This window comes from Purpureocillium takamizusanense, chromosome 6, assembly GCF_022605165.1.
Source record: "Purpureocillium takamizusanense chromosome 6, complete sequence".
NCBI classification, from domain to species: domain Eukaryota; kingdom Fungi; phylum Ascomycota; class Sordariomycetes; order Hypocreales; family Ophiocordycipitaceae; genus Purpureocillium; species Purpureocillium takamizusanense.
In genome coordinates this window covers 1,659,566-1,684,736 of record NC_063073.1, presented here as the reverse complement: position 1 = coordinate 1,684,736, position 25,171 = coordinate 1,659,566, and the positions used below count along the sequence as shown (strand labels likewise).

At 59.0% G+C, this 25,171-nt stretch overlaps 10 protein-coding genes across 12 annotated transcripts; 4 read left to right on the top strand and 6 right to left on the bottom strand.

The window, feature by feature from the left end:
- Positions 1-701: 701 nt before the first annotated feature.
- On the bottom strand, positions 702-1,531 carry JDV02_006999 (uncharacterized protein). The gene has a single exon (XM_047988444.1). It carries the CDS (start codon positions 1,377-1,379, stop codon positions 1,098-1,100), a length of 282 nt encoding a protein of 93 aa, XP_047844440.1. The 5' UTR covers positions 1,380-1,531; the 3' UTR covers positions 702-1,097.
- A 445-nt stretch (positions 1,532-1,976) lies between these two features.
- Positions 1,977-2,853, top strand: JDV02_006998 (uncharacterized protein). Of its 2 annotated transcripts, XM_047988442.1 has the most exons (4): positions 1,977-2,330; positions 2,418-2,473; positions 2,532-2,686; positions 2,741-2,853. In XM_047988442.1, the coding sequence occupies exons 1-4, from the start codon at positions 2,146-2,148 to the stop codon at positions 2,780-2,782; spliced, it is 438 nt and encodes a 145-aa protein (XP_047844438.1). In that variant the 5' UTR covers positions 1,977-2,145; the 3' UTR covers positions 2,783-2,853. The 2 variants fall into 2 exon arrangements, with proteins under 2 accessions (XP_047844438.1, XP_047844439.1); XM_047988443.1 differs by having other exon boundaries at positions 2,418-2,686.
- Positions 2,712-5,289, bottom strand: JDV02_006997 (uncharacterized protein). Its single transcript, XM_047988441.1, has 5 exons — positions 4,433-5,289; positions 3,976-4,379; positions 3,752-3,918; positions 3,298-3,697; positions 2,712-3,248 (listed from the first exon to the last, which is right to left on the bottom strand). Exons 1-5 carry the CDS (start codon positions 4,647-4,649, stop codon positions 3,093-3,095), a joined length of 1,344 nt encoding a protein of 447 aa, XP_047844437.1. The 5' UTR covers positions 4,650-5,289; the 3' UTR covers positions 2,712-3,092.
- Positions 5,290-5,503: 214 nt separating this feature from the next.
- Positions 5,504-6,692, top strand: ALTA12 (60S acidic ribosomal protein P1). The gene is made up of 4 exons (XM_047988440.1): positions 5,504-5,701; positions 5,833-5,910; positions 5,999-6,134; positions 6,196-6,692. Exons 1-4 carry the CDS (start codon positions 5,633-5,635, stop codon positions 6,240-6,242), a joined length of 330 nt encoding a protein of 109 aa, XP_047844436.1. The 5' UTR covers positions 5,504-5,632; the 3' UTR covers positions 6,243-6,692.
- JDV02_006995 (uncharacterized protein) lies at positions 6,541-8,623 on the bottom strand. Its single transcript, XM_047988439.1, has 4 exons — positions 8,058-8,623; positions 7,785-7,992; positions 7,564-7,714; positions 6,541-7,498 (listed from the first exon to the last, which is right to left on the bottom strand). The coding sequence occupies exons 1-4, from the start codon at positions 8,137-8,139 to the stop codon at positions 6,980-6,982; spliced, it is 960 nt and encodes a 319-aa protein (XP_047844435.1). The 5' UTR covers positions 8,140-8,623; the 3' UTR covers positions 6,541-6,979.
- A 787-nt stretch (positions 8,624-9,410) lies between these two features.
- On the top strand, positions 9,411-11,286 carry SCS2 (phosphatidylinositol-binding protein scs2). The gene is made up of 7 exons (XM_047988438.1): positions 9,411-9,841; positions 9,909-9,979; positions 10,045-10,067; positions 10,126-10,184; positions 10,244-10,359; positions 10,423-10,557; positions 10,611-11,286. The coding sequence occupies exons 1-7, from the start codon at positions 9,802-9,804 to the stop codon at positions 11,022-11,024; spliced, it is 858 nt and encodes a 285-aa protein (XP_047844434.1). The 5' UTR covers positions 9,411-9,801; the 3' UTR covers positions 11,025-11,286.
- Positions 11,287-11,368: 82 nt separating this feature from the next.
- Positions 11,369-13,315, bottom strand: DES1 (sphingolipid delta-4 desaturase). Its single transcript, XM_047988437.1, has 2 exons — positions 12,792-13,315; positions 11,369-12,704 (listed from the first exon to the last, which is right to left on the bottom strand). The coding sequence occupies exons 1-2, from the start codon at positions 12,951-12,953 to the stop codon at positions 11,754-11,756; spliced, it is 1,113 nt and encodes a 370-aa protein (XP_047844433.1). The 5' UTR covers positions 12,954-13,315; the 3' UTR covers positions 11,369-11,753.
- A 550-nt stretch (positions 13,316-13,865) lies between these two features.
- Positions 13,866-17,101, bottom strand: JDV02_006992 (uncharacterized protein). Its single transcript, XM_047988436.1, has 3 exons — positions 15,515-17,101; positions 15,105-15,457; positions 13,866-15,043 (listed from the first exon to the last, which is right to left on the bottom strand). Exons 1-3 carry the CDS (start codon positions 16,438-16,440, stop codon positions 14,772-14,774), a joined length of 1,551 nt encoding a protein of 516 aa, XP_047844432.1. The 5' UTR covers positions 16,441-17,101; the 3' UTR covers positions 13,866-14,771.
- Positions 17,102-19,017: 1,916 nt separating this feature from the next.
- JDV02_006991 (uncharacterized protein) lies at positions 19,018-21,314 on the bottom strand. Of its 2 annotated transcripts, XM_047988434.1 has the most exons (4): positions 20,794-21,314; positions 20,426-20,737; positions 19,389-20,356; positions 19,018-19,318 (listed from the first exon to the last, which is right to left on the bottom strand). In XM_047988434.1, the coding sequence occupies exons 2-4, from the start codon at positions 20,505-20,507 to the stop codon at positions 19,160-19,162; spliced, it is 1,209 nt and encodes a 402-aa protein (XP_047844430.1). In that variant the 5' UTR covers positions 20,508-20,737; positions 20,794-21,314; the 3' UTR covers positions 19,018-19,159. The 2 variants fall into 2 exon arrangements, with proteins under 2 accessions (XP_047844430.1, XP_047844431.1); XM_047988435.1 differs by lacking the exons at positions 20,426-20,737; positions 20,794-21,314 and having other exon boundaries at positions 19,389-20,395.
- Positions 21,315-22,790: 1,476 nt separating this feature from the next.
- On the top strand, positions 22,791-25,153 carry JDV02_006990 (uncharacterized protein). The gene is made up of 2 exons (XM_047988433.1): positions 22,791-23,802; positions 23,863-25,153. The coding sequence occupies exons 1-2, from the start codon at positions 23,281-23,283 to the stop codon at positions 24,634-24,636; spliced, it is 1,296 nt and encodes a 431-aa protein (XP_047844429.1). The 5' UTR covers positions 22,791-23,280; the 3' UTR covers positions 24,637-25,153.
- The last annotated feature ends 18 nt before the right edge of the window (positions 25,154-25,171 follow it).

Below are 25,171 nucleotides of genomic sequence, written 5' to 3'. Positions count from 1 at the left end.
ATGGATAAGTAAGTATGGATGTCAGGGCGGGCGGGCAGTCGTGGAAATGCATGTCGTCTGCAACTAACTAGCGCATTGGATGCGGCCGCCCCGCGCTGCTGCACGGGATGGGGTGGACGGCGCCTCCACTGCCAACGAGCGCAGGTACGGACGGGTACGGGGGTGGGCTGTGCCACTAACAGCTGGAGAAAGCCCAGTCCTCCTTGGCCGCTGACGCGGGCGCCAGGTCGCGCTTGCTTGCTGCGGCGCAATACAGCCGGCGGGCCGATACCTTTAGCTTACAGTATTTGGTGGTGGTAGTGAGGTAAGTGGCCTCACCCGCCGGCGCAGCCGACGTTTCCAGTCCGTTAGTAACTTTGGCAGGTACCTAGGTAATAATGATGAAATTCGCGGATACGTATCAAGTACAGAGGTAGGTACAGAGTCGTTGACGTTCGCCCCCCTGGGCTGTCACTGAGGTGACGTCGACGCGCGGCTAGTAGGTCATCCACTGAAGCAATTACCCCGCCAATTCCAGTGCTTTGCATGAAGAAGCCCGTACCAACTTTCATACTTGGGACTGAGTACTAAGGCAGGACACACATGCTACAGATAGGTAACTCACTGGCTTCTAGAAGCACGGACTTTCGAGGCGTGTCTTCGTTCGGCACCTAGCAGACAGCCCTCCCTGGGGCCGGCGGTTACGACTCGATAAGTCAATTGACCGTTTTATATGCTAGGGTACGAAGTAGGTACCCAGAGACGGACATGTTGGTGCTTTGTCGTTGCAGACGAGACGCGGTTGCGTGTGGGGGGTTTCCCGTCACCCATCTCAGTCATCGCTCAGACGCCGCTCCTTGCCAGAGTTACCTCCCTGCCACCGTCCACAGCATCGCTCGGGCTCAACAGACATTCTAGTAACGGCTCGGTGAGTGTCCCGTGGCTTGCGGCTTTGGCTTGCGGCCAAGCCCATGCCTGTGCGACGATGTAGTGGTGCTCTGTGCGTTGTTGCACAACGGCGGCGAGCCAAGGGCCTCTCGAATCGAAAGCCGCAGTCCACCCACCACGTCTCCTCCTCCTTCAGCGCCAGCCAGCTCCATGGATGGCCGTCGGACCTCTCATTTGAGGACGCGCGGGGGCTTCACCTCGTGCGCCTCGACCCAGCACGACACACCCTCTGGCGCGTCCCAGCGCACCGGCTCGACCGGCGACAGGTGCATGCCGTCGGGCCCCGTCGTCGACGACTCGTTGGTGAGCGTGATGCCCGCGCGCCGCGCCAGCTGCAGGCACTCGGCGTTGGCATCCTGCAGCTCCATGAACACGCCGCAGATGGTTGCCGCGCCGGCCGCGTGGTCGTAGTGCGCGAGCACGTAGACGGTCTGCTCGTGCACCACCGACATGGCTTTTGTTGCAAGGGCTTTCGAGAGTGTGGGAGGTGCGAAGGGGCTGACGGCTGATGATGGTATTGGCCTTTGGTTCCAAGTACGAAAGTAGTACTGCCGTCGTGTTTGTACAACGGGGTTGAGGGAGCGACGCTCCGCAGTTGTCAAAGCGACCCTTTTCGAGCTAGTAGTAGTAACTACAGTGCTTGCTCTAGCTAATGTACGCCCGCAGACTTCCAATTCAACCTCAGTGGACCATCCCGATACCTGAATTGTATAAGATCTCACCCAATTCCTTGCACTTGAACCCCCCTCCCCCCTTCTTACTTTGCGAAGAGCATAGAAATACTTCGTACCTTGTAAGATACCGTGACGAGTAACACAGTAGAAATCACGGCCTCTTTCGCACCAGCGTCGCGCGCTCTGTAACTGCGGCCTCAAGAATGCGCACCAGCCGTAACGTTAGCCATTACCCTGCACCAGCCACCGCCAAGCCAAGTCATACAAAAGCAACAAAGGTCTTCAATGCTTCTTCTCCAACAAGGGCGCGCCCACGACGACAAAACATGCATGCCAGCAGCATTTCCCCACCAGCAGCCCCTCCATCGTCAACGGGACACCCCCCCATTCCCCTTCCCTTCCCCCCAACCAGAGACAAGCCGCATTTTATTTCAGAAGCGCTCCCCCCGCGCGGCTCCCGGCCCTCCCCTCCGGCGCCGATTGACATCTGTATACGTATTAACCCTTCTTCGCCCACCCGCCCGCCTGCCCCTCTTGCCGGATCATGACCGTCGCTGCCGCCACCCGCCTCGCCTCACGCCGCACACTCACCACCCTGCTCACCCGTCCAAATACACGCACAATGGCTTCCTCTACCGCCGCTGCCGCCGCGGCGCCGCACAAGTTCGAGTTTCTCGTCATCGTCCCCGACAAGCCCGGCACGGTACAGAAGCGCCTCGAAGTGCGCCCGTATGTCTTTGACCTCTGTGCGCTGCCGCGCTGCCGCTAAATGACCCAGTCTTGCTGACACGATGCACCCGCGGCTGTATATGACAGACAACACTTTGAAAACATGACCCCGCATGTCACATCTGGCGCCTGGAAGATGGGCGGTGGGTTGCGCAGCAAGCATCGTCTCGCTGCTAGACGTCGAGAGCTGACCCAACATAGGCGCCCTGCTGAACAGCGTCCCTGCCGATGACGATGCCACCAAGTTCGACTTCATGGGCAGCACCCTCGTGTGTATTGCCGAGTCCAAGGAGGCCGTGCTCGAGCAGCTGCGCAATGACATTTACAGCACCTCTGGCGTCTGGGACACGGAGAAGGCAAGTCGTCCCGTCTTGTCCACATGCCGATTCACGTCACTAACCAATCCACAGGCACAAATCTACCCCTTCAAGTGCGCCTTCAGGAATCCGTAAAAAACAGCCATCACATCAATGATGAAGCTCATATCAATAATATCAAGACAGGCCATATTGTCGTCTCCCAGGTCGTGATTGCCGCCGTGATCAGTCCAGACTGTCATACCTTGCTTCGGTAGAATCCACTGTGCGGTGACCCATACCCCATTGCTGGACACCAATTCTTAAGAAAAACCACCGCGGCGCCTCGCAAAGCTAGCCAGACCGATTGGCATCGCAATCCCTCATGTGCGCCCGGGCTCAGCCCGAGCCACCTTCCATCAAGCGACATTCCTCATCATACAAAATCATCGAACCCCCCAACGCTCTACTCGCTGTTGGCATTCTCTTCGACTGCGACTCTCAAGTCATAGTTGATGTCGAAGCACTCGGCGAGAAGCTCGCTAACACTTCCTTGGCCTTCTGGAATGTCTCCGTTAACCACAAATTTGCCGTCGACCCTCATGTTATCCAGCGAGGTAAGCTGTGTGGGGTTAGCCATGGCGCGGTCCCTCATCGTAAGTGCGACTTGCCTTCATGCTGTACGGGTACAGCTCTCGGACAGATGAGACGCCTCCGTTGTTCTTGACCTCGATCAGGCACCGTTTCAGCGTCTGGAGCTGGTTGTAAATGGGCAGCAACGCCTCCGATACCGGCTCCGACGCCAGCATGAACGAGTAGATGTACGCGTAGCTCCGCCGGATCAAGTAGAGCATGGTACGCTGCGTCCAAAGGTCTGCCGGCCGCCCCTTCTCATCGTAAAAGTTTCCGCTCTGCCGGCTCTCGTCAATCTTGTCTAATTGACGCTGGAAGTCATACAGGTCCGTCTCACGGAGCGACCAAGCTTGCGTCAGCGACAGCTTCTCAAGGTCATTCCGAATGGCGACGAGCGCGTCGTATGTTGGCCGCCATTGCTCGGCGACTTGTCCTTTTCTGCAGAAACCCATCAGCGGTCACGAAAAAAGATGTCCATAGCCGTGTGCTTACCGTTCCAACACCAGGTCAGACCACCTCAAACATCGGTTGTACAGATCGCAAATCTCGGGCCCACCTTTGGGCTCTGTGCCGTCCTCGGTGGTGAACTTGCCGTCCTTGCGTTGCTCACCAATCTCTACCAGCTGCTTTCGAAGCTTCTGAACCTCGCTGGTCGAGAACTACATCTTCGTCAGCTGGCGCGCCTCCTGACCCGTGGGCAATGCATCCGGACCCACCTTTGACTTTGTGTTGGCCAAGGAGATCTGGCGCAGTATGGATATCATCTTCTCATGCATCACCAGGAGCGGCTCGCCAATCCGCTCGAGTCGCTTCTGCAGGTTGGCGAGGGACGCTTGGCAATTCTCCACTCTTTTCGCCAGCAGCGCCAGCATGTATGGCGAGTGCTGCTCTTCAGGGTTCTGCTCCTCCTGCGCTTGGCTGATGCTCTTGAACAGCTTGGCCAGCGTCGACTTGATGCTTTCCAGATCCTTGGCAGAGTACAGATCGGCTTCGGTGAGGTGGTCGAGCAGGCGCTTGACGGTCGACGTCAGCGCGACGGCTGCGGGGGCCTCATTGTTGCGGCCAATGGTCAGGTAGAATAGAGACAGCAGCTGGAAACAGCTCTCGAGAACCTTGTCCACTACAGAGATGGAAGGGTCAGCGCATGCGCGACACAAGGCGCGCGCGACTTACGTCTGTTCTCCTCCTTGTTCCCGGTCTCCGCGCGGACAGTATTCAGTTCCTTGACCTGCTCGATGGTCTGGTCGTACAGCGGAATGACGTCCTGGCTGCGGATGTACGTTGTCCTATCCTGCTTCAGCAGGAGCAGCTGATCGCGGACGATGACGAGGCGATCTAAGATGGCACGTTCCCGGGCATCCCGCGGCGCCGGAACTGCTGGTGTGTCCATTCTGGCGACAACGTCGAGTGTTCGTTCGCGAGGCGTCGCACAGACACAGTGCGGGAAGGTGAATTGCGCTGACGTCAACAAGTCCGGGTTCGATGGTGGCTATGAGCCGCTGGCCGACTTATGCAATGCACTGTTGGCGAAGTCGAGATTCCAACCCTTACGAGGATGGTAGTGGTGGAGAAGCCGGGGAGGAGGAGAAGGTGGTGGTGGTGGAGGTGGTGGTGTTGAGGTGGTTACCAAGCAAGACGGAAGCTGCGCGCGGGGTGGCTGTCCAGAGGCCGGACTCGGTCGAGCTCGGGCGGCTGCGATCTCCCGGCGGGCGAGCACTCGGTCAGGTAGCGGGGGACCTTCGGTGGCGTAGGCTAAGTAGGTAGGTTTAAATGCGGTGCGTCGTGCGCACTCCGTAGGGGAAAATGCTGACTCGAGAAACGAGATCGTGGTCGCGGACGATACAGTAGATCTACATTGCCGCTATTTATGATCCCGCAGCTTTGCGCAACAAGCACGATCGCGCAAACGCTTCCTGTCTCAGTTCGCTGCTGCAGGACCAAGCGACGTCAGGCAAGCGTGTCAGCAAGCATAGAACCACTCCAGGCGGCTGATGATGAGGTGCAAGTGCAAGAGCCACCACCAACGAGCGCTGGCCTGGTGGGGGAGGCTTTCAGTGGAGGTTCCATCTTTCGCCATCTGGTGGGGTCTTCGGTGGATGCTTGCGTGGGCCCCACAGACTATTATGCGTGGCCACTGATTGGCCGGAATTGGTTGGTCCAATCAGTGCCCGAGTCCGGGCGATCCACGGTCGGCAGACGGAATAACAGTTGGTCCTTTGCACTTTAGGTCTTTCAAGCCCTCCAGCCGAATTTTGGGCGCGAGCGGAATTTTTGTGGTGTCAGCCCGCTTTTGGTGATTATTGCACTGCAACCACCACGACGCATCGTGTAGACATTCTTCCCCCGTCAACGCACGCCAAACCCGCAGTCACAATGTCTACCCCCGAACTCGCTTCGTCCTACGCGGCCCTCATCCTCGCCGATGATGGTGTCGAGATCACTGTGAGTGTCTCCAAACGCGCGCTCGCATGCGCACGCACGCCATGACAGCCGACGTCGAACGGCCCCGATGCCCTGCGATGATTTCTACAATGCGTGTCGGAAGTCGCTTTGCTAACGCGCTCGATGTTCAGGCCGACAAGCTGCAGACCCTGATCAAGGCTGCCGGTGTCGAGGAGTTCGAGCCCATCTGGGCTTCCATCTTCGCCAAGGTACGACCGAACCGACCCGATGACGAATGACGACACTATCGTTGTACGAAGAAGCGGGAATGCATTGCTGACGGGATTGATTCTACAGGCTCTGGAGGGCAAGGACGTCAAGGACCTGCTCGTCAACGTCGGCTCTGGTGGCGGCGCTGCTGCCCCCGCTGCTGGTGGTGCCGCCGGCGCCGGTGGTGACGCCGCTGCCCCTGCCGCTGAGGAGAAGGAGGAGGGTACGTCAAATTTTACATGCCGAGGACTGCCTACTACGATGGACGCTAACGCTTGTCACAGAGAAGGAGGAGTCGGACGAGGACATGGGCTTCGGTCTCTTCGACTAAGCAACTACGCCGCGACGACTGTTTTCTTGCTTCCTTGTACTTCAACTGCATGGCTTCGGGGTTCACGATCGATCGATCATACAGGATGGAGACGGCATGATATATCCTGCGGGCCTGGACAGAGTAGCTTCGTCAATATGATGAATGCACTCAAACGACGGAGTTTTCACCCGGGGTGGAGAATTGGTCAGTTACAGGGCTCTGGAAAACAAAAAAGAGGACTGTTACCATGCAAACCTCGCGGTCCGCCACCTGGTCTAAGTGATTGTGTGCAACAGTGGATACGGACGTTTCCGGCGCCTTGGGGGGAGCTCCCCACGTATACTTCGAAAATTGAAGGGACATGCGCCACCCTGCTGCAGCCGAGGATGCTCGATCAATGCCGGTCTCTCCCATGGAATGAGACGGGTCTCCGGCATCATACCTGGAAGGACTTTTTGCACACTTGAGTCAACCGATCGGCTTCGAGCGAAGAGACCTTGAAGTCGTATTCGTTCTCCGTGATATGATGCCCAGGAAGAGGGCCCGGTAGTTTTCGGTTGTGTCATAACTGCCTTACCTTCACCCATTAGGCTCGCATCTGCGTCGATTTTGATACAGTGAAAGGGCCATTGTGATGAGGCCAAGACTCAGATATGGCTCCAAAGTCGTGCATCTGACTGCCATTGCCGCCACCAACTCCCCAACTAATAAGCTAGTCTAGATGCGAAACGCTCGTATCAAAGTGTTACTCGGCTTTACTTGACAATTAGCACTGCCGAGGGAACGAAGCCCGCTTCCTTCAGCGTCTTGGACATGTCCACGTCGCCCTCAAACGTCCTCTTGGGAAAGGTCGTCATGAAGCTCGCAACCGCGTTGCCGGTTTCGCTCTCCACCATCTGCGCCAGCTCAAACAAGGTCGTGTCGGCGGGCAACGTCTTGGTGATGTTGCCGGAACCCGTCTGAAGCCGTAGCCGCGCCTCGTTGCGGTCGCTCTTCGTGGTCGTCGCGGCGGCGAGACCGGAACCCGCGGCGGCGGCGGCGGGGGGCGCGCTGCCGGGGGCCTCGGGAGCGCGGCCTTCTCGCGTGGCCTTGGCTTCCTCTGCCTTGCGGCGGCGCTCGGCCTTGTCGGCCTCGATCTTGGCCTTGATGCGCTTCTTGGCCTCGAGGTCCTCCAGCTTCTCCTGTCGCTTGCGGGCGGCTTCCTTGATCTGCTCCTTGCGCTGCAGCTCCTCCTTGGCATCCTGGCTCTCTCTCGTAGCCTTTTGCCGGATTTTCTGGGACGTTGTCAGAGACGGTGGTGCGGCCGCAATTGGCGGGGGTTCATGAAGGGACGACATACCTCATTGCGCTTGTTTTCCTCCTTGTCCTGTTGAGACTGCACTGCCCTCTTGGCTTGCAAGCGCTGGCGGAGCTCCTCAAGCCTGTTCTTCTTCTCCTCCTCTGTCAGGGGAGCAATCTCGTCTGTAGACTCTGAAAAGTCCGTGTGCTCACTGCAACGACTTGGTCAACAGCTGCCCTTCTCGGAGGCATGAGGAAGACGCAGCAGGTGGAAAAACTCACGTCTTGGAGGCATGGTAGCTGGCCAGGTCCTTGTTGCGGAAGCGCTTGCCGCACTCGTTGCAGACAAGTGAGCGTGCCTGACCCGTTTCCAGCTCGGCGATCTCGGCTTTGGTCTCGTCCTCGTCCTCGTCAGCGGCGGCTTGAGCAGCCTGGAGCTCATCCAAAGGCTTGTCCTGGGTGTCCTCGAGGAACTGCAGTGCGCCTTGCACTATGGGAGGGGGCCTTTGTCAGTGAAACCGTTGAGACTTGGGATACATGGGCGGAGAGGCTTACGGCCTCCGCTCTTCTTGACGGCGAGTTCGGCGCGGGCCTTGTCGAAGCCCATTTCGAGCAGCTGCTCTAGGTCTGACGGCATCGTGGCGGTGGCAAGGTGTGAGTGAGGTGTTGCAGACGTAGGTAGGTACTGATGGTGCGGGAGTGAGACGTGGTGACGCTGCGGGGCTGTAGTAGGGCGATGGGTGTAGGTATCGTGGGGCACGGAGCTTGTGAGACAGCCGGCGAGGTCGCGTGTGCGTGTGACGAAGAGGTGAGAGGCTTGCTTGTCGGTCGGGACGGCGTTGAAAGGTGAAACCTGTAAGGTGACGGGTTTCCTTGCGAAGGCGATTTTATATATGTGCCAGAAGTCGAGTTTGACTGATGGTGGTGAAACCTTGGGAGTGAAGCTCGCGGGCACTCCAGCAACGTCACAGCTGTTACCTGCTGCGGCGGGCCTACCAAGTGGGTTTAGCTCTGCGCTGCCCCGGGCGCGGGGCAAACCCAAGCTCAGGGACACTCAATTATTTCGTGCAGACGAGGAACCTTAGTAGTTCTGTCGCCGGTAATACGGCGGTCAATAGCCCTGGAGGCGCGTGGTTCTACCTAGAGGTAGTTGAGGTGGGGGCGCTGGAGGTTGGTCAATGACGGCGTCATCTGCGGAGTGAGTGAGGCGCATACGATGCCTGAGGTACATTGCGCAGTGTTCTACCCAGTAACTTAGTGCCTATTGTCCGGGGGACCAGTTACTTTGCTCATGGAAAAGGCCAGAATTCCAGAAAAACTACCTAGTAAGTACGAAGTGCGTACATCTTCAACGATGCCATGTCTGCGTATGAACTACTTCGTACTTCGTACACGATGACGCTTTGGCACAGAAGCTTGTGGCCAACCCACGGAGCCACAGCCATGACAACCGGAGCTCCGGCGCAACTAGGGCCTGTGCTGTGCTGCAGGCACATCGCCTCACAGTCCACAAGCCTTTTGCGGACCAGAGCGCCGTCTTCCCTTGGCCCCTGCAGCGATGCCACACAAGGCCACGAAAAGGGATTGCGTGTAGTGGGATGTAACGGCATACACACGCCGAGCACGTGCTCGGGTGTCAAATTGAGGAAGAGCTTGAGCACAAGCTCACGGCAAGGCAAGTACGGCGCTGGCTCTTGGAGGAGGAGCTGAACTGCAAGGTGCCGATCCACAGCAGATAGTAGCCGGCTTAGTCAGGTCGCCACGCATTGGTCGGCCGGCATCGAAGAAGGCCACCTCAGCGCTCCACTGTGTCCTGACGACGGACGTACGGCGCCGCTATGAGGTGCGGGTGTAGTATGTACCAAGATAGGTGGTACCTCTGTCACAGGGCATTTGCAGTGGTCCGAGGTTCTGCGCCCCAGGGAGCTGAGGAGCTGAGGTGATAGGCCCCAGGCCACCACGGACGTAGCTCTCATCCAACACGGCCTGCCCGCTGCGCTGAGCTGGCTGATGAGGTGGACGACTTGCCTTCAACGTCGTCACTGGCTCTGGCTGCCGCCGTCTTCTCCTCCTCCTCCCACCACCACCAGCCCCGACTGCAACGCCCTGCGCAACGACGCCGATACAGAAAGCGCCCACGTCCAACGCCTGCTCCTCTCACCTTCCGAAACGCCGCACCGCTGCGCGCCGCCTCTCACTCTTCCTCTTGGCTAGAAGAAGACTCGCTTCCCGCCTCCCCACCCCTGTTCCGAGTCCATCGCATAAATCAGCCCTATCGAGCATCGCGAGCTACACAATCATGTCGGTCGACATCGAGCCTTTCGAGCTGAGCTTTCGGCGTATGTACCACCACGGCATCGTGAGATCCTGCAGCTCCGCCACCCGATACTGACGTAGCGTGCGCAGGCCCTTTCACAGTCGAGGTGTCGCAGACCCTGACAATCAAGAACCCGACCTCGACGCCACTCGCATTCAAGGTAGGCGAAACCAATGCATCGCGCTCGGCGCTCGGGCTTTTTGGCTAACATGTGCTCGCTTGCAGGTCAAAACAACCGCCCCGAAACAGTACGAACCTCCCCCGAAGCATTGAACCCCGATCCGATCCGCGCTGACTGCGTAATAGGTACTGTGTACGACCCAATGCAGGCCGCATCGAGCCTGGGCAGGCCTTTGATGTCACCGGTATGCTTGTTCGCGACAAACCTTTCACTGACCCCCTTCAGCTACTGACGTACCTCCAGTTCTTCTTCAAGCGATGAAGGCGGACCCTCCCCTGGACACAAGATGTCGTGATAAGTTTCTCGTTCAGTCTGCGCCTATCACACCAGAGAAGGAGTTTGCCAGCATTGCTGCAGTGGTGAGTGTAGCCAACATATTGCTGTGTAGCTGACGCGTGCGGTTGCTGACTTGCCTTGCGCAGCTTGAGTCGACGGACAAGGGCCAAATCCAGGAGCGCAAGATTCGGGTCAACTGGCTAGCGCCCGTGGGGAGCCAGGAGCCTGGGGCTAATCAGCCCGTACTTGCGACTCCCAACAAGCAATCTTTATTGAATGGGGTACGTACGCTGCTGCTCAATTGCCTTGCTCTCCATTGTTAACATTGAACCAGGCGCACGACACGCCGGAGGCCTCGCGCACATTCTCCTCGCCCAAGGCTGAAGCTCCTGACTCGACACCGTTGCACGCCCCGCCACCTTACCCATCCGACGACGCCAGGGAAGACGACGAGAAGTCAGACCGCCCCAAGTCCGCCGTGTCCCAAGCAGCGACTGCCGTGTCCGAGACGGCCCAGGCGACGTACGAGGAGCTCAAGGCTAAGCTGGCCCAGGCGGAGGCCCAGCTTGCGAATCTCAAGGACAGCGGCCTTCGTCAACGTACCGTCAAAACCGCCTCTGGAGAGAAGAAGCTGCCCGATACCGGCCGGGTCGCGCAGGCGGTTAAGCAGCAGCCTGTGGGCGTACCCGTTCAGATGGTGGCCATTCTTTGCCTGCTGAGCTTCCTGCTCGCCTACTTCTTCTTCTAATGCCCCTTTGCGCATTGGCGGGCTCCCTTTCACAGTACTTATGACGGGATGCGAGCGGACCGGCCGCGGCGGAGGCGAGCCCGGCCCGGCTGAGCTCAAAACCTACCACGACTAGTATATACGCATCGTGGCGGGAACGAGAGAGACTTTGAATGAAGGAGGGGGTAAAAGCGAGAGTATGCTCCAAGGTTGGAACGCCCAGGAACGGGGTCGTCAGCGCCGCGTACACCACGCTGCCCGACCATGCTTGAGTTGCCGCAGTGGCCGGTGTCCTTTTTGCGCATTAACAGCGTGCAGCTGGGTGGTGCACCGACGAGGCTGGAAAAGTGGAAAGGGTTTTTTTTGTGAGGAGTCGTTGTCGCGGTGCTTTTGTACTAGCTACGTCTACAACTTTTGCCTTTCAGAATCATGGGAATTCCTTTTGTTGTGGTCTTGGAAGTTTGCTCAGCTTGCTCGTCACAGTCCATCTTGCGCACCGCATGTGCACTTCACATCTGGCGTGGTCATTCGTGGTCTAATTAAGCTCTGACTGGACGGGTCCCGCCGTTATTGTTGTTGTTGCTGCTGCCCAAAACGCCTATAGAAAGCAAATATGCAATTCATCATCCCTAGTCTACCGACTGCTGGCAAGTCCCACGAGAGAAAAGAGAGAGGTGCTTTTGTCTTGTTGAACACCTTGGAAGAGTATACATGAGCACTGGCCCGGAAGAATGTGTCTGTTCGAGGTCATCATGCCTGAATCTCCGACTCCTTCCAGTTGATGGCGCCGCCGACAATGCGGCCGCCCTGCTTACGCTTGACGCGGCAGTTGAGCCCGACGTTGGGGTCCCAGATGAAGCGCCAAATGGCGTAGCTCCAGCTCTCGTGGCGGGGCAGGTCCTGGTAGAACTCGCGGGCGATGTCGTAGACGGCAGGGAGGCGGGTCCACGGCACGGCGGGGAAGTCGTGGTGCTCGTTGTGGAGGCCGACGTTGTAGGTGAGCCAGTTGAGAGGCCCGTAGTAGGAGAAGGTCTCGGGGACGGGGACGCCGTTGTCCGGGTTGCGCTGCGTGGGCGTGACCGTCTCGTATACGTAGTGCTCAGCGATGAAGTGGCCGGCGACGGGATGGAGACTGCCGGCTAGGAAGGAGGAAAGGAGGAGATATAGGAGCGCTTTGGGGCCGCCAGTGAGGCGGACGAGCGCGTAGTCGAAGGCGAGCTGAGCGGCAATGTTGAGGTAGTGAACGCGGGTGAGGGGCACGCGGTAGACGGTCATGGGGCGGATGGCGTAGAAGAAGATTTGGAAGGTGCAGAAGAAGGCCTTGCCGAGGATGGAGTCGAGGACGAACGCCTCGAGAGCGGTGGGCAGGTCCGTGTCGACGCCGTCGACGCCAAGCGACTTGTGGTGAGTGAGGTGGTAGGGCCGGAACGAGGCGCTGTAGGGAATGCCAATGGGGAGGTTGGCGAAGATGGCGAAGATGCGGTTGGCAACGGGGCTGCGGAAGGCGAGGTTGTGCGAGATCTCGTGGATGGCGAGGAATAGGTTCTGGTTGGCCGTCGCGCCAACAACGTAGGCCACGAGCCAGAACTTGAGCGACCAGAAGGGCGTCTCATGAAGATACCATGCCAGGAACGTCTGCAGGGCGACAACGCCCGTGACGACGTACTTGGTTAGGGGTTCGGGGCCGCACAGCTTGGTGATCTGCAACGAGAGTCAGCATCGGGCCGTTCGCCCATATGGTGCCGTCCGAAGCGGACATGTTTGCTTGGGGGGGGGGGGGGAGCGTACTTCGGGATGGGCCTTGATGATGGCCAGGCGCCGGGTGCGATGCGGCTCCTCGGTGTAGGTCCAGAAAAAGTCGTGCGCGTCGGCTTCATGGCCGCTGGCCCCGGCATCGGGCGCCTTGTCCTTGGGCGTCTTGGTGACGGTCGTCGCCGCAGACGAGGGCATGGTGCTGTGGTGTGGCTGCCTCGAGAGGCTTTGCAAAAGGGTGCAGATGCAAATCGTCGTCGTCTCTCGGCCGAGCTGCGTTGGATATCTCGCGCGCGAGGTTTATTCAAGACGATAGTCAAGTCTTATGGGGTGGCATCTGCCGCTGGGGTTCACCGCCGCTTCGCTTCGCTCGGATCCCAATTCGATGTCGGCGCAGGGACGGCTCGGGTTCGTGTCAGAGTCCGGGTTCGAGGGACAATTATAGGGGCGAGGATGCTATGTCGACCGACGGATGGGTGGATGGCCAGCAGGTAGGTAAGCAAGCAAGGTAGGTGTTGGTTTGAGGGGCAAAAAGGGCTCGGAGGAGTGTTGCACTTGTGCCTTAACTTTGTTGCTCCCGTCCCTCCTCCCGCCACCCGCCAGCCAGGCCCCCCCGCTGCCCTCCGTGGTAGAAATCCCAGCCAGGGGCTGCCCTCAATTGACTGGATGTAGCTAGTGGGGTGCCAGGGGGGGCCATTCTACTGTGGTGAGGGGGCAGCAAGGGACCTGGCAGAGGGGGACAAACAGAGGGCGCGGTGCTTGCGTGGCGCCCCAGACCAACCAACTGGAGCTTGAGAGCTTTGTGGTGGGGCAGGTCGTGATACGATACGGAAGTAAAATGCGCGAGGTACTGTGGGTGTACAATTGAAGCAGGCTTGCTGCAGTGCATTTCACGGGTCGTTCGGGGTTGACAGGTACTTCTGCCACCTGCACCGAGGCTCAACTCGGCCGCCCCTGGTCGCGAACAGGCCCTGCGTTTCGCCTGTAAAACAAAGTTGGATACAGGTTCGTACATCAGTCAACTTGGTGCTCATGTTCACCCATGTCAAGTTCCTCAACCTCCTAGGGTAACAGACAACCATATGTGAGCGACCAAAAGTTGAAAATGCCCGTGTTGCGCCAGTCCAAGGCCCCCCCGGCGTCGACGAATCCTGCTGCGGGGTCTAAGCGTCGCCGCCCGATCCAATAGAGCCCCAGCAATGTCTCCCGTGTCTGGCTTTGAATGCGATTTGGCTGCAGGGCTTGCATCGCATCTGCAGGCCCAGCGACAATCGAGGATCGTTTGCTTTCGGCTCCTCGCCTTCCGCCGTCAGTCCACCCTGCCCCGGCCGCGCTCACATCATACCACTGTGGCCTACGGCCTCTTACTAGACAACCAAAAAGGGGGGAAACTCGATTGAACTTTTCAGCTACGAAGCACCAAGGTTGAGTGAGTCTACTACAGCCTCTATAAAGTGTGGACCAAGTCAATCGAGGGCGTACATTTCGCTTCACTCACTGGGGCTGCATCACATTACGAGTCGGCTGCGAAACTTGCTGCTGCTGACACTTGGCGGCCGCAACAAGTCTGGGCAAAAGATGTCATGGTCCGACAGGTACCGCCTTGCGGCACCTATGCGGGAACCGCAAGTGATGCGTGGGCAATGGAGCAAATACGTGTCCCCGCTGGTATCTCGGCCGAAACCGCCGCAGCCAGGTGACACGGTTCATGAAAGCGAATGGGCCGCTGCCGCCGTCACCAACCGATGGCGGCGGGACAGCCCATGCTGAGCGTATTCTGGAGCATCTCTCTCCGCTTTCCCCCGGTGGTATATCATCCCGCATCCCTTGCGCAAGCAGTCACACAACCATTGAGCCCTCTCATCAAGAAGCCGCCCCCCGGGGTCTCGCGCTGCCGTCATGATGCGTTCGTCCCTTGCACATCCAAGTTGTCGCATACCCAGCATCTGTGTGTCAGCGGGTCCGTCATGCGTTCATCTTTCATAACAAAACATCCCTTCCGCTTCGTCACGTCACTTATAAACCATTGCTCTTGCAAGAAAAGACGCCTCCAACCTCGCCCGCCGCGAACGAGTCCATGATGCCTTGCACGCTAGCGTACGTGCCAACCGTGAGGAAAAAGATCCCGGTAAGAATGATGACGACATTGAGCGCCATGGATAACCAGTCAAACGTGGGACTTCGATACCGTCCGACCTTGCGGTCGGCGCCGCGCATTCGGAAATAGGCAACACCCCAGAAGATGAAGCCGAACCAGCTGTCGAACAACGAAGACATGACCGAGAGAACTGCGAATCGTCAGCAGCTGTTTCTCATGACCAGCGCCAACACGGACATGAACAAACTTACGCGAAGAGAAGAACGGGATGACCTGGGAGATGATGAACGCGAGGATCCATGTCACCAGCAAGATTCCGGCCCAGGAACCCCAGCCCACAACGGTGTGGTCGTTGAGATGTCGCGAGCCCTTGAACCAGCGGAAAAACACGAAGCGCGCCGTCACCGAGGCGTACAGGCAGCCGAGGAAGATGATGGTCGGGATCATAAAAGAGAAGGACACCTTCTTGTAGAGGTCGTGCAGCGATCCAAAAGCAGGTGCCGTCACGTATTGGTTGCCGGTGTAAGCGTAAATCACGCCGCCGACAACGCAAAACACGAGAATCTCGGCGATGGTGCATGCCCAAAGTGACTTGGGGAATTCCCTGAGTATCTATCGTCAGCGATCTGTGGACGCCCAAATCGTAGCCGTGGCAACTTACCGTGGATCACGCATCTCTGCGATAAAGCTAGGGAGGGTGATTTGGCCGATGAAGGTGTAACTAATGTTGAGGAAGGCCGCCATGCCCTGCACAAAGGTGGTGCTGTGAACGGGGATGGCGGTGACAATGGGCTCGCCCTTGGTCAAGGGAGCATAGCCAGCGGGCGTACCCTGGATGCCGGCGAAGATTGTCGCCAGCAAGACAGAGATGAACGTGAACAGAGCCGAGGCGGTGCCCAATTTCGACATCATGCTAAACGTCCGTGGGAGGGAGGCGAGCCAGCAGATGACGGTAATGGCGACAGAAAACTCGACGGTGCGACAGCCTCCAATCTTGTCCGTCTCGGTCATGGTGTTGATGTACTCGGCGCCGACGAGCACGTGGAGCCCCTGGATGAAGGTGTTGTTGAGCACGAACATGAGGGCGGTACCCCACCAGGCCCATTCCTTGCCCCAGAAGAGCATCTGGCCGAGGTCGCAGACATCGCGGACTTCGGGGTGGCGGAGGCAAAACTCCCACATGATGAGACTCGTGTAGAGAACCACGGCGGCGATGACAATTGTGAGAATGAGACCGGGTACGAGGCCGAGGAAGGAGTAGGACCAGGGGAAGCTCATGATGGCAAGGCAAATGTACTCGCTGAAGAGGAGGGCAGCCGTCTTCTGCCAGCTGCACGTGCGGTACTGAATGGAGGCATCTTCCTCGGAGGCGAGCTGGCGATTGAGAATGGCCTCGCTCGAGTGCTCGTCGCCGTCCGAGGACTCTTCGACCTTGAGCCAATCCGGCACGGGAGCGATTCGCGGGCCCACGGTGACGGCCTTGCCGCCGAACATGGAGGCCAGGCGTGTTGAGGTGGTCATGGTGGTGCCGGCGAACTCGAGGTCGCGGCCGGAGCCGGTATTGGAGACCTTCTTCTCGGCAGACATGTTGGTTTGCTAGAGGCTGATTCGACTGTGACGTTGAAGCCGGTGTGCCGCGAGTCGGCTGTCGACAAGGGTGGTGCCGTCTATATAGTGCGGCAGTCGACGAGGTGCGAACAGGGCGCAAGGAGGTCCGTCTTTGAAACTGGATGGCGAGGATAAGGTGGCTTGGAACCCAAGGTGAGATAAGTCGTGACCTTGCCGATCACGTCATTCGCAATACTCGCCCGCTCTGTGCGATTGGCACCGCTGGATGGATGGATGGAGCCGCCCCGGGTAGTAGCACGAGACGGGGAGTGTCAGTTGAGAGCCGGTGCGTCGGAACGAAAGCCACGACTGACAGACACGTCAGTCTTGTGAATGGGACGGAAGGGGTAGAAGGGAAAGGAATGGGAGGCGAGGGGAAGCTGAAACAAGGCAAAATGTATATATGTATGTATATGAATGAGCAAACCGAACAAGGGCTCGGGAGAGATAGAGAGGGAGAGGGAGCGTCTCGAGAGGGAGCGAGACGGACATTAATGGAAGAAGCAAAACTGGGGGTGCGTGCCTGGATCTGGGCTGGTGGTTGCAGACGCGAACGAGTGAGGAGGCGGGCAGGAGCAGATCCTTCGCGGTGTCGTCACTTCCTTGCTGAGCGGGCTTTGCTCCGGGAGGGAGTCTGTACAGTGGAAGCCTTTCATGTACTGTAAGTAGGTACGAGCAGGCCCGAGCATGAAGCGACAACGCCCTATGACTTAGTGCTTTGCAACCACTGCAACTGACTAGTACTCGTGCGGCACTGATGCGTCTGCTTCCCGCACCGACCGACCGACCGACTCGTCGCCTCTGCCACTTGGCTAAACCGCATGCCACTTCGGCTTCGGGGCCGCCAGGAACTAACCTTTGGCTCTGCCTCTCGTCGGACGCAAAGTTGGTGCTACGAGGTAACTAGCGGAGACGACACTCTGCTAGCGGCGTGCTGACAACCTCGTCCCAGTTATCCGCCCACGTCTCGGCCAAGCAGCACAAGAGATCCCATCTGATGGCGCTCCTTGGCGGCTGCACAACGGAGCCTCTGCGTCTGCCTCCGGGCCTGCCATTTGCTCGCCCGCCCTGCGCCCCTCCCGAGGCAACGCCGGCGCCCGCACGAAGCCTACAGTAGCAGTACTTTGTACAGGGCGCTGCACCGCCGCGGCGCCCCCGGTTCGTCCGTCTCATCATGCCGCGGTCGACTACGGCGACGGGGCAGACAAGATACTGTACTCCACTCCGCAGTGGATGACAAGAATGGGCCCTGGTTGCCGGCAATGACGTTGGCTGGGCCACCCCGGTCCCCACGATGCATCCGGATGTGGAGTCGTCCCCCCCCCTCCGGCTCGTGGGCCTGGTGGCCATGGGTAGCCTGCCATCTGCCTGCAAACTCGTCCTGGCTGCGACCGGGTGCGCCAAGATGCCGCGTACCCGGCCGCCAACCAGGGAGTCCCTACCTGCTGCAGAATCCTCGAGCAGAGCACGCAAGTTGGCGAACATCAGCCACCCGGTGCGCCCTTGCTTGATCACAAGGGCTTCTTGCGCGGGGGAAGTGGCCAGCCCCTTCCTTGCCCGCTCCAGGCAACGAGATGAAATTCAACGGCGATCGCTGTGCTCGAATGCTTGGCAGCCACGTTGTGTGCTCTCACGCACGCCGAGACAAAACGCTCGCCGTGTCCGCCAGAGCCTGGAATGCGGGCGCGCCGCATTGGGCAGGGAGGGCCGGGACGCCTGGCCTGGAACCCTAAGTGGCTGCTCCCGTCCGCTATCTTGTCCTGTGTCTCGTGAGACCGACAGGAACATTGTAGTACAAGGGACCCTGCCGGTGAACGCCCCAGGTCCCGGCAAGAATCTGCAGTCACCACCGGCTCTCAGGGATCAGTGAGGATCGCGACTGCAAACCGACACTCAAGTGTTGGGGAACAAGAGGCGAGCCGAAGGCGCCATTGGGACGTTCATGACGCAATTGGCGGGCTCCATTTTGCTGACGTGCAATTCGGCAGCGCGCACTGGCTGGAGTCAGCGACAGTCGATGTGTTCCTTCGTTCCATGCACGTCGAGCGGGCTCCCGTCGTCCCCACGGCAAAGGGCGGCTGCCCTGGCGGCGGCAGACAGTCCAGACCTGTGTCCGCATCCACCACTCGCACCAAGTCCTTTTTTAAGCTTATCTGGCTACACGCTAGATTTCGAGATGCCGCGATGCAACTCAAAACGCGCATCGCAGAACGCTCTGCGCCTTGGTGCCATTGCACTCGCCGGCTGGCTACGTCGTCTTTGTCGATCAAAAGCAAGCCAAGCCGGTCGCCGTGCCTGAAGTCCCGAGTCCCGCGAGTCTGCAGTGGTCTGCCGGTCGCCGCACCGTGCCGTCTAGGCATTTCTTGGCCCTCTGTGCTACTGGCTGGACGGCACAGGGGGGTGGTGGCCCTGGAGGTCCGGGCTTCGCCGTCAACGTCTTGTCACCGACGATGTCGACCAACTCACCGGCCCGCAAACCAACATCTGTCCCGTGATACTTCGTACATAGGCACTATCTTACGGTGCAGAGCCAAGACCATGATTGAGCAGCATAATCCCCATCCCAAAAAGCGTCGTTCGAATAGGCTAGTATACGAAGGGGGAGTCGCGTGATTGGCTCGAACATTAGTATACTGTACTTGGTACTTCGTCCGCAGCGTCAGGCCTCAACGGCTCCTGGCGCCATGAACCGCAGCATTCACCACTTTGACATCCTCCGGTTGCCACCAACCACCTCATTAGCCATGGCATAGACATGCCTCTCAAAAGCTCCTATCAGTGGACGCACTGTCTCATCGCCCGGGGGGAGAACCTGCGTGCCCCAGACCCCGCAGATGCCAGCATCGCGGTCAATGAACTGCGAGACGACCGTGTCAGCCAATCCAACTCGCCAAGCGCTGCTCCTCGCGAGGCGTCGTGTCACTCACCCAGTAGAGATTGGCTGCTCCGCTCCAGCACAGGTACCCCTTTCTCCGAATGGGGTGCTTGTCTCCGACGACGAGCAGGCCGCCGTAAGCCCAGTCAAACTCCTTGGGGCCCGAAAAGTCGCCCACGGCCCAGGTCGCGGCCTCAAACGTTTCACGGAGCGCGTCCCGTGACTGCTGCGTCGGCAGCTGCGGCTGGAACATCAATCGCGTCGTCTCTCGCTTCAACAGCTTCTCGTCATCGACCAGCAGCGAGCGCACGACCTTGAAGTAATCCTGCAGGTCTGCGTAGGCGCCCTCGCCGCCGAGACAGTCCTTGAGCGGCGGGAAGAAGGCAAGGCCCGGGGGTGCAGGCCGGAGCCCGCCGTCGTCTTGACGGAATGTCATGTCGCTGACTTGCCCTTGCAGCTCGGGATCTTGTTGGGGGAAGAACGTGATGCGGCTGATGCCCAGTCGTTTGAAGATGTTCTCGTTCATGTATGCGCCGAGAGTCTGGCCCGTCAGCTTCTCCACCAGCCTGCCTGCCCACGTAATTCCACACCCGTAGGTCCAGCCCTCTCCCGGCTGGTGCAGGAGCGGCAGCGCGAAGAGCTCATCGATGGTCCCGCTGGGTTTCTTGGGCTTGGTGTACTCGACGAACTGCTTCAGCCGCGGGTCCATAAAGAGGTATCCCGCGCCGGAGCTGTGCGTGAGCAGGTGGCGCATCGTCATGGGCCTGTCGCGCTTCACGAGGACCGGCGACCCGTCATCCGCGAAGCCAGTCAGGACGGGCAGCGCCGCGAGGACGGGCAAATGCTCGGAGACGTCGTCGTCGAGCGCAATGACGCCGCGCTCGGAGAGCTGCAGGACGCACAGCGTGGTCAGGAGCTTGGTCATGGACGCGATGGTGAGTACGGTGTCGAGGCGCAGCGGGTCCTCGACGCCGGGCTTCAGCGTTCGCCTGCCCAGGACTTTTTGGTAGTTTAACTTTCCTGGTGGCCTCTTGCGTCAACATGGCGGGAGTTCAGGGGTGGAAACGAGGTTGATGTGATGGAGTATACCTGAGCGGTCGGTGGCCAGGAGGACGGCGCCGGGTATGACACCATCTTGCACGGCTTTGGCTAGAGTTGCGTCGAACGACATGATTATGCGCGATTTTCGAGTACTTGATGATCCTCAAGGACTGGCAGTCGTTGAAGCTGTATCCAGCTACCGGGGGGGGGGTTCTGTTCTTGAATTCTCTTGTTCCAGACGGAAGAAGGAGGGGGTAGGATTGGTGATGTCAAAGCGCCTAGTCCTTGTGAGTACAACCGTGATAGCCGTTGAGGACAGTTGCGGTCCTCGGGGTTTGCCTTTTCGAGGACGTTGGGAGACTGCAATTGTAAGCAACGAGGGCGTGCGTGTTCGTCGGCCAAAGCTGATATCATACCTAGTATTTCTGCGAACGACGCAGACGGCGGAGGGGAGTGGGGAAGTCGGGGTATGTACTTTGCGGCTGCGGCTGTTCGGCTGTTCTTGATGCCACCATTTGCGTCCAGTTAATCAGTTGTTGAGCTTGTTCCTTGGCTGTCCAGTGCCCGTGGATTTATCACGGAACAATGTCGAAGCACGGCTTTGCAATTTGGCGGCACAGCGCTGGATGGATGCAGGATCTTTTTATGCTTATATTTGTTTTGTTTCTGCAGAACCGGCGAGACCGGAAGGCACAGGCACTGCCGCGGGATCGATGTTGTAGCCGGCCGCCCGGAGAGGCGGTTGGTGGATGCGGGGGGCGGGGGGACCACGGGAGCCGCTCGCCGAGGTCCAGCCCAACAGGTGGACGGACTCCCACCACTAAGGTAATGAGTGAAGTCTTTCCGTAGGTGTGTGTGTGCGCACCTCAACACCCCATGAACAGGCGTGGAATGCAACACTGTGCCCGCGTTGGTCGCGTATGAAGTTTTGTAAAAGACGGTCGTCGGACGAGCGAGCCGGCGTTTATCTTCATCGGAACGGGGGTCGGAGTTGTGGCATGTATATAGCATTTGTCATGTATACTGTAGTTATTGTCCGGCCGGCCGGGGGGGGGGGGGGGCAGGCAAGCTCACGGCCCCGCCTCCAGTGCCGTACCAGACGGGGGGCCCGTTTGCGGACACGGGGTGATGAGAAATTGATGTGCAATTGTGATGCCTGATGACGGCCTTGATGTATCGAGAGATACTGTCAACTTGTCAACAAGCTACAAGGGACGTTCTGCGCAGGCATGAATCGTGTCTACTAGGTAGCAGTACTACGATTCTAATAAAGTGTTTATACCTTGGCAATTTTCGCACGCACCTCAAGGAGAAGAGGTATGCAAGTGAGCGAGCGACGTTTCCCCTCGCACCGCATCCTGGCTTCTTGTTCCCTGCAGGGGCGGCGGTTCGTTCGCCGTTCATGACCGCTGACCTAATGCAAGTGGATAGGTACATCTGCTCGATCTTGTTGTCGCGCACCAACAATTGCAGCGAAACGCCGATCCTGAAGCTGGCTTTTATTAGGTACCTGTCCTGCCTGGGGCGGGAGAGCTCGAGCACAGATAGCACTGAGGTGATGAAGCTATCGAGCCTCCCTCCACTGGAGCTACAGAGTTAGCAGCTCGAGGCGCTTGAGCTGCCATGTCGGCCCACTACAACGGCCTCGCTCTCCAACGGGCAAATTTCCGGGCTGCCTGGTAAAATAATAAGCGTCCACCACCACCACCACCACCACCACCACCACCACCAGCGAGCTGCAGCCGCCCACGCGACCATTCGTCGGATCTGGACTACCTGACGCAGGTGCAGGCACACCGCGCATCTCCCAACCGCTGCATCATCCTGGACGTGTGTGTGTGCGCCATTAGGTACAACGCGCGCCGACGTCACGTCACCGACGACTGAACATCAGCGCTGCCTCGCGTTGTCGTCGTGACGCACGACTCACCACCGTGTTTTGTCGTCGTCCACGCGAAGCCACCCATCCAGCAAGGCAGCCCACCCAGCCCGAGCGTTCGGTGAGACATTGCAAGACATCCAATGCGTCTTTGCGCTGCCCGCTGCTGGCAGGGCCAACAACTGGCACAACAAAAAGGTCTCGTCTCGCACGTGCAGATAAAAAAGCGCTTCAGGCTTCCCGATAAGACAGCCCCCCCCGCGCGCGCGCGCCACAAGAAGCTGCAGCTGGACTGGAGCGGCCACCTGGGCTAGCTGGAGCTGCCAGCACAGCACAGCGCAGCACGGGCAGCGAGCGCAGTGGACACCTCACAGTCTTATTAGTAGCACCACCGTGGGCGCGCGCCCCAGAAAATCCACAGCCTTGAAGGGAACCTCGATTCCGCAGGGGGGAGAAAAAATAATAACAGGGAAGGTGCTGCTGCGTGCGACTCCAGCATTTACCTACACCTGAACCAACCACCATACTTCGTAGTAACTTATATTCTACTATTATCGAGCACCACCGCAACATCACTCCCGGCTTTACCACGCATGCACATTCCGCGACGCCAACAGCTGCCCTGACCCCTCGCCCGTCGCAGACCCTGCCTACGCGCCCGCCTGCCCGCCCGCCTGCCCGCCCGCCTGCCTGCCTGTTTGCGCCCGCGACCGCCATCGACCCGCGCATCACCGACAAGCGACTATATCCGAGCGAGCGGCGCCCCCAGCACGCTCTTCTCGCACCTCCCCCCTCCCCTCCCCGACGACGAGGCCGCCTCAACCGACCGCATAGCTTGAGAGCGCCAGCCGTCACGGGGTGCGACGCGCTCGAGGCACTCCCCATTCTCGACCTTCCGGTTGTCGGTGCCGCTGCCACTGCCGCCCGCGAGCAGACAATAGACAGACTCCGCGCATCGGTACAGCGCTCGACGTTATCAAAAGATCCTCCGGCACGGCACCCGCCCCGCCGCACCGCCGCACCCATGTGGTGGTTCTTCAGCGTCCTCCTGAGCACCGTCTTCCTCTTCAGCATCGTTCTCTCTATCCCCGTCGTCTTCGATGTCGGCGGTCGCGACAGCGGGCTGGCCTACAGCCTCTCGCTCTTCATCTACTACCTCGCCTACTCGGCCATCCGGCTCGTGACCCCCGACCGCTCCCGCGTCGGCTGGGCCGTCTCCACCACGCTGCGGTTGTCGCAGTGGATCGTCATCCCGAGTCTCATGATCTGGGCCCTCGGCCAGTTTGCCGTCGACGCCGGCACCACAAACTGGGTTGAGAGGACCCTGGGCGGGCTATTGCACTCCAAGAGCACCAGTTGGTCCGAATGGGTCTTTGGCAAGGATGGCCTGCTCGAGACTGTCATGCTAGGCAGCTGGGACAAAGTCCTGCGTTACTCGGGACCCGTCTTCCAGCTGCTCGAGGGCTTTTGCACGCTGCTCGTCATTCAGGCCGTCGGCCAGATCACGCGCTGGCTTGTCAACCGCGGGAGGAGCGACACCTGGGTCGTGAGTCCACGATGGTGCCATGGAATTCTGACCTCTAGTTAGGCTGACTTGTGTGTATAGATAATCCTCCTCGCCTTCTCAGGCTCCATCATCGCGAGCGCCGTCTATTTCCTCTGGAGGGTCGCCCAGTTCCCCCAGATTAGCAACATCGACGCCACTCTCATCGGCGCGACCATGACTACGGCCGTCTTTTTGTGCGCCTACGGCATCGGTAGCGGGCGCGGGAACCCTGTCGAGAGCTCGCTGTTGTTTGCCTACGTCGTGCTTTGCGTTTACCAAATATTCACCGACTACCTGCCCTCAGCCGGCGCGGGTGGTGCCGATGAGGGAGCCACACAGCCTGAGATCCCACCGTTACCGCCCATCATCATGGCTTCGTACTCGACACTGCTCCACATCCTCGGGTCGCTCCCCTCCGCCATCCACTCCTCTCTTACGCTTCTCTACGCCGCTTTCCAGACTATCACTCCGTCCGTCATCATCTCCCTCGCTTATCGCCTGCTCGTCTTCTACTCGGCAACACGCATCATCCCGTCGGTGCGAGACCTGGGCGCCCGCGCATTGATGCAGGAGCCCGACCTAGAGGACTCGGAGACGGCCAACAAGGTCCTTGGCATCCTCAGCTGGTTCTCGCCCTCCATCCTGGTTGCCGTGTACACGAGCCTCCTGCTGCAGCATTTTTCCACAAGCGATGGCCCTGACGGCTGGACGCTCCGTGGCGGCGACGTGGGCGGCAGCACTTGGCGCTGGATCAACGTTGGCCTGACGATGGTCCTCTACGGGGTCGAGCTGTACCTCGGCACCGACGAGCAAGACCACTGGAAGGTGGACTAAGATCTGCCAACGACACACGTGGCAGTACTTTGCCATATTGTACTCTGGCAGTCGTCACACATGACGACGTGTCATTCTCATCTACAAGACGCTGGACACGGAAAAGAGTGGCCGCTGGCCTGGGGAAGAATGCGAGGATTACGGCAATCAGAGCAAAAAAACAGATACTACTACTAGCATGGTTTGTCACGGGTTGGGATCCGCTGCGCATCAGCGGCTGTGACGGGCGGCGAGAGTCGCGGGCTGGCGTTCGGGTAGGCAAGCGTGTTGCAACTTGTCTTGGGAGCATTGCGAAGCTGATATGATTTCATTTGTCGTCTATCCTGTATGGTTTTGCCTGCGCTGAAATGAATGAGAGAAGGGCGAGTTGGGAGGGGTCTGGTGGCAGTGAGGTTGTTGAACAAGCAACCTCAATCAGCCGCCTGCATGGCGTGGAATAGTGGCACCGCAGAGTTCCGGAGAAGCTCTTCAAGTACATAATTACCTATTTGATCCATCCACAAGAGATACCCTGAGCCGAGAGTCCAGCGATAGG

Coding starts and splice junctions, on each gene's coding strand:
- JDV02_006992 (XM_047988436.1), bottom strand. CDS start 16,440: ATGTCTGCCGAGAAGAAGGTCTCCAATACCGGCTCCGGCCGCGACCTC. Junction 15,458..15,514: donor GCAGAGATGCGTGATCCACG/GTAAGTTGCCAC, acceptor ATAGATACTCAG/GGAATTCCCCAAGTCACTTT. Junction 15,044..15,104: donor CATCCCGTTCTTCTCTTCGC/GTAAGTTTGTTC, acceptor GACGATTCGCAG/TTCTCTCGGTCATGTCTTCG.
- JDV02_006990 (XM_047988433.1), top strand. CDS start 23,281: ATGTGGTGGTTCTTCAGCGTCCTCCTGAGCACCGTCTTCCTCTTCAGC. Junction 23,803..23,862: donor GGAGGAGCGACACCTGGGTC/GTGAGTCCACGA, acceptor TTGTGTGTATAG/ATAATCCTCCTCGCCTTCTC.
- JDV02_006997 (XM_047988441.1), bottom strand. CDS start 4,649: ATGGACACACCAGCAGTTCCGGCGCCGCGGGATGCCCGGGAACGTGCC. Junction 4,380..4,432: donor GAACAAGGAGGAGAACAGAC/GTAAGTCGCGCG, acceptor CCATCTCTGTAG/TGGACAAGGTTCTCGAGAGC. Junction 3,249..3,297: donor TGTACCCGTACAGCATGAAG/GCAAGTCGCACT, acceptor AACCCCACACAG/CTTACCTCGCTGGATAACAT.
- JDV02_006999 (XM_047988444.1), bottom strand. CDS start 1,379: ATGTCGGTGGTGCACGAGCAGACCGTCTACGTGCTCGCGCACTACGAC.
- JDV02_006995 (XM_047988439.1), bottom strand. CDS start 8,139: ATGCCGTCAGACCTAGAGCAGCTGCTCGAAATGGGCTTCGACAAGGCC. Junction 7,715..7,784: donor AGCTACCATGCCTCCAAGAC/GTGAGTTTTTCC, acceptor AAGTCGTTGCAG/TGAGCACACGGACTTTTCAG. Junction 7,499..7,563: donor AGGAAAACAAGCGCAATGAG/GTATGTCGTCCC, acceptor ACAACGTCCCAG/AAAATCCGGCAAAAGGCTAC.
- JDV02_006998 (XM_047988442.1), top strand. CDS start 2,146: ATGACCGTCGCTGCCGCCACCCGCCTCGCCTCACGCCGCACACTCACC. Junction 2,331..2,417: donor AAGCGCCTCGAAGTGCGCCC/GTATGTCTTTGA, acceptor TGTATATGACAG/ACAACACTTTGAAAACATGA. Junction 2,474..2,531: donor TGGCGCCTGGAAGATGGGCG/GTGGGTTGCGCA, acceptor GACCCAACATAG/GCGCCCTGCTGAACAGCGTC.
- ALTA12 (XM_047988440.1), top strand. CDS start 5,633: ATGTCTACCCCCGAACTCGCTTCGTCCTACGCGGCCCTCATCCTCGCC. Junction 5,702..5,832: donor ATGATGGTGTCGAGATCACT/GTGAGTGTCTCC, acceptor CTCGATGTTCAG/GCCGACAAGCTGCAGACCCT. Junction 5,911..5,998: donor GGGCTTCCATCTTCGCCAAG/GTACGACCGAAC, acceptor TTGATTCTACAG/GCTCTGGAGGGCAAGGACGT.
- JDV02_006991 (XM_047988434.1), bottom strand. CDS start 20,507: ATGTCGTTCGACGCAACTCTAGCCAAAGCCGTGCAAGATGGTGTCATA. Junction 20,357..20,425: donor CCTGGCCACCGACCGCTCAG/GTATACTCCATC, acceptor AGAGGCCACCAG/GAAAGTTAAACTACCAAAAA. Junction 19,319..19,388: donor GAGCAGCCAATCTCTACTGG/GTGAGTGACACG, acceptor GTCGTCTCGCAG/TTCATTGACCGCGATGCTGG.
- SCS2 (XM_047988438.1), top strand. CDS start 9,802: ATGTCGGTCGACATCGAGCCTTTCGAGCTGAGCTTTCGGC. Junction 9,842..9,908: donor TTTCGAGCTGAGCTTTCGGC/GTATGTACCACC, acceptor TAGCGTGCGCAG/GCCCTTTCACAGTCGAGGTG. Junction 10,558..10,610: donor AGCAATCTTTATTGAATGGG/GTACGTACGCTG, acceptor ACATTGAACCAG/GCGCACGACACGCCGGAGGC.
- DES1 (XM_047988437.1), bottom strand. CDS start 12,953: ATGCCCTCGTCTGCGGCGACGACCGTCACCAAGACGCCCAAGGACAAG. Junction 12,705..12,791: donor TCATCAAGGCCCATCCCGAA/GTACGCTCCCCC, acceptor CTCTCGTTGCAG/ATCACCAAGCTGTGCGGCCC.